Here is a 6,312-nt window from a genome sequence, read left to right on the forward strand (position 1 = left end):
GACAGACGGAGTTGCTGATAAACGCTAAGCAATGTCCTGTACATTGATATTCTATTAAAGGACGAACATGTTTTCGTTAATAATTAATCAGTAATGTCTGTTTATCATTAATTACCAAGGAAATAATGTTTTAATTCAAAATCGCAATATAAAAAATAATCATTTAAATGCCTAAATTCCTATATCTTTCTTTAATATATCTTCATATAACTGAAGAGAAGAAGGTTAAGGATAATGATCTGTCGGGGATAACGATACCAAAATAATTGGGAACCACTGCTCTAAGATGTCCCCTCTTTTTAGATGCATACAAAAGGGCAATAGGCATTTCACATTGATATTTGTTCTAAACTCCTCTACTTCTCGGAAACACGCATGCATATGCACATACACAGGCGAAATCTTATTAGCGTCATGATGAAATAACGACTCTGATTGGCGTCTTTCCTTCCTCTGGAAACAGTAAAAAGAGGCTCATCACATCACTTCGCTGGAAGTATAAAAGCAGCTCCCGATGTTGAGCTGGACACTTGAGGTCCCAAAGTCTTTGAGATGAATGCTAAGGTAATTCACTTTGAAGGCAGAGGCTGGTCATGTTCTGTGCTACTTCGAAGATATGTAAGAAAAGCAATTTCAGTGAACACGGTATAATTACTATCATGTTTCTCAGGTGTTGCTGGTTCTGGGCGTGGTGGGCTGTGCTGTTACAGACAGACGACCGACGTATTCTTACAACTAACCCGTGAGGATCCGTGCTTGACTTTATTACAGTTGAGTTTATGAGATACTATAGTTTTCTTGTGACAAATGCTGTTTCTTTGAAATCTTGAGTGACGAAAATCAAAGCCTATGCAGGTACTTCGGCCGAATCTAGCGAAGCCAAGTACGACTTCAGATAGGCCGTGAAGGACGACTAACCCGGCAACGACTTCGGCCATCAGGAGTCCCGTGACGACGACCACACACAGGGGTTGTACTACGTGCATCTCCCCGACGGCCGCCTGCAGAAGGTGACGTACTACGTGGACGCGACTCCGGCTACGTGGCTGATGTCAGCTACGAGAGCGCGGCTCGGTATGACTCAGCTGAGTCTCGAGAGTACGGACGGCCAGTGTACTCCCAGCCAAGACGTGTGTACTCTTCTCCCGATTCGGAGGAATCCTTGGAGATTCCTGTATATGCTTCGCCCAGACCTAATTACGGGCCTCCAAGACCAGCTTACAGTTGGAAGCATCGGTCGTTTCCTCCAGCCTGTATTGTTAAAAGATAAAGGTTCTGAAAATTGTATATTTACGATAATAGATAGGTTTCTATTATTACAAATAAAAAGTTATAATCAAACCTGTTTATGGTTGCCATTACAAACCAGACATGAAAAGCCCTACCTTTTCTGTTAAATGTTTATTGTTTTTATATAGAGTTCAGTGTCTTTTATTCATTAGTGCACGCGTAGTTGATGAAAACTGGTCCTAGTAGAATTTCAACTGTATCTAAAATATTCTGAAAACAAGAGAAAACTGCATGATAGAATAAAAGATGCTCCCAGAGATGGAAATAGAACAAAAATCTACCTAAATGAGATATTTTAATCTCGAAATTACAATATAAAATAATGTTATATGATATAATGTTTCTTGAGTTGTGTGGATACGTAAGCATATATATATATATATATATATATATATACATATATATATATATATATATATATATATTCAGTCTTATGTATATAGATATGCACATGAATGTATATGAAAATATATATGGGTATATATGAATATATATAACACATATATGTGTATATATTGATATATATTCATATATATTGATATACATTCATATATATATCAACACACACAAATGTGTGTGTGCATTCTATGCTATGTGGATTTACATTATTGTATATGTAAGTATATATATATGTGTGTATAGTTTTACGTATATATGGATATATGTGTGTATGACTGTGTTTTATTCGTCTGACATAGCTCCTCAATGCTGGTTTGAGGTATAAACCAGAAATGCAATAATACTCTGTTATACAATATCTGGTGTATTTGTCGGTCCTTTTCTTCCACCATTTACGGTGTCGGGTGGTCTGCCCCCGATTGCCGGGCGTCGGTGTCAGCAGTCTGGCCATGCCCACTGTGTGCACCTGTGAGTGCTAAAACCGAGAGGTGTCAGGTGTTGAACACGAGGCCCGAGAAAGCAACTCGTGCCACCACACGCCGGACGCTAATCACGCCGTCCAAGTGAGGTGTGACCCGCCGACGCATAACCCTCTTCGGGAGGTCACGAGTGGCTCCCTTAAGAGCAGCAGGGAGTGCCACTTGACCTCGGACGAGATTGGCCTTGACCCTACAACTCGAGAGCTCCATCGGGCCAGTGCCCATTGCTGCACTTGTACGCAACACTTGTTTTACGTAATAAACTAAAACGCCTTTCTGCTGTTAAGAACGTTTTGTCTACTATGAGTGCGTTTTGTCCCTACCACTCAGTGAATTCCCTCGGAAAGCCCCTGGCCGCTCGGCATTCATTTGTCTCTCTTGTCTCTTACTATGTATTTTTTGTGCTAATTACTACTTTAATTCATTGTCATTTTTCGAAATAGTTCCTTGACGAAATACTTTTACTTGGAGTTCTATCCATCTCTTTACTTTCAATTTGATCAGTTTACTCCACTTGTTTTTCCTTTCAAATTCGCGCCATTGCCAGATTCGTACTTAAGGATCTTGTGATTATTGTGAGTTGTTCATAGGTTCATACTGCAATCAACCAATGACTTCCCCCCTATATATTCACGCAAACTTGTATTCACGCACTCAAAACGTGCATTCAAAAACAAACATAGGGAATTTATGCTAGCATAAATTCGTTTATATCATGGTTTTTCAAACTTTTTCATAACGACCTACTATGTTCATTCTATCGTACCTTTAACGATAGAATGAACAGTTCATTTATATACATTATATTAATGATAGTAATAATAATAATAATAATGATGATGATAATAATATAATAATTATAATCATAATCATTATGTGGTTACCCTCTGAACGACGTAGTACTGGGTCACGACCCGTACTTTGAAAATCCTGGTCTATATCACTTGATATAATTCCCCTCCTTCAGTCATATGTAGGAGGAAATACATCTCGGATCGATTTTTTTCCCATTTATGACTCCTCGACACTCGCATACCCATCCGCCCACACTCACACACGAAAAAAATATTACGTATTAGCGTCATGTTGAAATAACGACACTGGCTTCTTTCCTTCCTTTGGAAACCCCAACAAAAAACAAGCTCGTGACGTCACTTCGCTGGAAGTATAAAAGCAGGGCCCGAAGTTCGACTGGACACTTGAGTCTCTCGAGATGAATGCTAAGGTAATCCGCTTCGGAGGCTGGTTAGTTTCCTTTCTGTGCTACTCTGTACACGTGAAAACCAATTTCAATAACGCATGTATAAATATGATTATCATGTTTCTCAGGTGTTGCTGGTGCTGGGCGTGGTGGGCTGTGCTGCTGCAGACAGACGACCGACGTATTCTTACAGTGAACCCGTGAGGAAAATTACTTGACTTTATTGGAATTGAGTTTATGAAGGACTGCATTTTTTTCTTGTGACAAATTAAGTTACTATAAAGATCTCGAGTGACGGAAACCAAAAATTGCAGGACTCGTTCGAATACTCAGCCGAATCTAGGGAAGCAAAGTACGACTTCAGATGGGCCGTGAAGGACGACTACTCCGGCAACGACTTCGGCCATCAGGAGTCCCGCGACGGCGATCACACACAGGGATCCTACTACGTGCATCTCCCCGACGGCCGCCTGCAGAAGGTGACGTACTACGTGGACGGCGACTCGGGCTACGTGGCTGAGGTCAGCTACGAGGGCGAGGCTCGCTACGACTCAGCTGAGTCTCGAGAGTACGGGCGGCCAGTGTACTCTCCGCCAAGACCCGTGTACTCCCAGCCAAGACGTGTCTACTCTTCTCCCGAGTCGGAGGAATCCTTGGAGATTCCTGTGTATGCTTCGCCCAGACCTATTTACGGGCCTCCAAGGCCAACTTACGGGTAGAAGTACTTTTTCCTTCCAACAGGTTACATGACAAATACTTGATAATTTATAATGGTCCATCAATCACAGCATTGATATTATAATTGTGACTGTTCGTCTAAGTGTATGGTAATTGTATTACAGACGGATATTAGTTTCAATCTATTCGTAAACTAAATATATCAAGACTGATTATACCGTGATTGATTATCTTCCTGTTTTTTACATAGTGAGATAACACTAAGCCGTAAGCAACTTTGCTATACATACCAGAGAACCAAATCTGATTAGTTGTTTATTCTGTTCTGTAACATCAACAGCTGATATAAGTTTCCTCCTACTCATTATAAAGTTATATATTCATAGATGAACAAAAGTTTTATTGGGTAGAACTAAATTAAATAGATACAGGGAATTTTTCATGACGAAGAGTTTTGAGTAAACAAAACGGAATCGTTTACAGAAATAGATGAATAGAGGACAGGTGATAGATAGATAGAGATTGTATATGTGGGTCTGTGTCTGTGTGTGTATGTGAAAGAAAGAGAAAGAAAACAAGAGGTGATATGCTGATTTACTGCGATATCCAAATTCTGTTTTCATTTGCGATACTATTAGCAATTGATAACTTGAATATCAGCAAAAACAAAAACGACGATTATTATCAGCAACAATGATAAGTTAAGATATGATTAAGTTTAATCTATAATGTATAATAATGACTAATGTTTGGTAATAAGTTATATAATGATATAGTATATAATGCTAATACAGTGCATAATCATGATATATTACGTGATATATTATTACGTTGTTAATGCATGGGATATACGTATCATTATATAAGACATAACAAATCTGATAATGAATGATACATAACTAATATATTAACTAACAGTAATAAAGAAGACTGATATATGAGAGTAATAATAAAGATCATATTTGCAAGTATGTGAAATTACATCTGCTGCTGATCTTAACAATAATTTTAACGTTAGCTAGCAGTGATAATGATAAAAATGCAATAATAAAGATAACAATGATAACAATGATTATAAATGTATTGATAACCTTTTATCCTTATCACCCTCATTAGACATATCATTTCTACCGTACCTGTTGATATTTATGCAACAGCAACATTGATATTGGCGTAATATTCGTGACATAACAAAGGCAACTGTGATGACCGTTTTATATAACTTGATCTGTAACAGAGGCTTCCTTTTGGCTAATTCTAACGATTGTGAAGGAAGTGCAAATTACATCTGTCTCTTGTAATAGGTTGGGCGCTTAACACAGAATTTATAATAATAGGAAGACAATTATAGATTTATAATGATAAGGATGATATAAAATGACGATAAGAAAATTTATAATGATAATAATCATAATAAAAATGGTAGTGATAATAATGATGATACTGATGATAGTGATAATGATGATAGTAATGATAACAATACAATAATAATTTTAATAACAACAGCAGTGATAATGATGATAATATCAGTCATAAATAGAACAACAGCAATGATAACGGTAACATCAATAATTATAAATAAACGCAATCTATAATCACACATTAAGGACAAAGCTCGACCCCAGACAACACACTGGAGGCTCGACGCTGGCAGAAGGCGCTCTTAGCGGTCGCGCTTAAAGATATATATTGAAAGGTCGTGATGAGGTCAGGCCATAAGCAGACTCCGGGGTCAGCTGGGTCGTGACGGCGCAGGTCACAGGCTGACGGGGACGTGGCAGGCGGGAGGCAGGACCATCGCCACTGGTATCGTTATCAGCTGTGAATGTGACGTCTTATCGCTTTCTCTTATCACTCGTCAATTTCTCTTCTCTTGCGGCTTTTTTTTGTATTGGTTGGTGTAGAAAGGGAGAGGGAGGGATGGTGAGAAATGGAATGAGAATAAGGATAAGAAGGAGAAGAAGAAGAAGAAGATAGATAGATAGATAGAGAGAGCGAGAGAGAGAGAGAGAGAGAGAGAGAGAGAGAGAGAGAGAGAGAGAGAGAGAGAGAGAGAGAGAGAGAGAGAGAGAGAGAAAGAGAGAGAGAGAGAGAGAGAGATAAAGAGATATAAAGAGAAAGAGAAAGAGAGAGAGATTAAGAGAAAGAGAAAGAGAAAGAGAGAGAGAGAGAGAGAACGAGAACGAGCGTGTAAGCAAGAGACAGAGAGACTGATAACTCCCTACCCGAAGCTTAAACTCTCCTAGCAACGTTCAGCCGACACCT

General features: G+C 38.9%; 1 protein-coding gene across 1 annotated transcript; it reads left to right on the forward strand.

Moving 5' to 3' along the window:
• Nucleotides 1-3,381: 3,381 nt before the first annotated feature.
• On the forward strand, nt 3,382-4,262 carry LOC125032164 (pro-resilin-like). Its single transcript, XM_047623241.1, has 3 exons — nt 3,382-3,393; nt 3,498-3,569; nt 3,684-4,262. The coding sequence occupies exons 1-3, from the start codon at nt 3,382-3,384 to the stop codon at nt 4,086-4,088; spliced, it is 489 nt and encodes a 162-aa protein (XP_047479197.1). The 3' UTR covers nt 4,089-4,262.
• Nucleotides 4,263-6,312: the final 2,050 nt, after the last annotated feature.

The sequence above is a fragment of the Penaeus chinensis genome, chromosome 14 (assembly GCF_019202785.1).
Source record: "Penaeus chinensis breed Huanghai No. 1 chromosome 14, ASM1920278v2, whole genome shotgun sequence".
Taxonomy (NCBI): Eukaryota; Metazoa; Arthropoda; class Malacostraca; order Decapoda; family Penaeidae; genus Penaeus; species Penaeus chinensis.

What these genes read in the sequence shown, in the direction of transcription:
- LOC125032164 (XM_047623241.1), top strand. An exon ending in CGTATTCTTACAGTGAACCC is followed by an intron (nt 3,570 to 3,683) that starts GTGAGGAAAATT and finishes CAAAAATTGCAG; the next exon opens with GACTCGTTCGAATACTCAGC.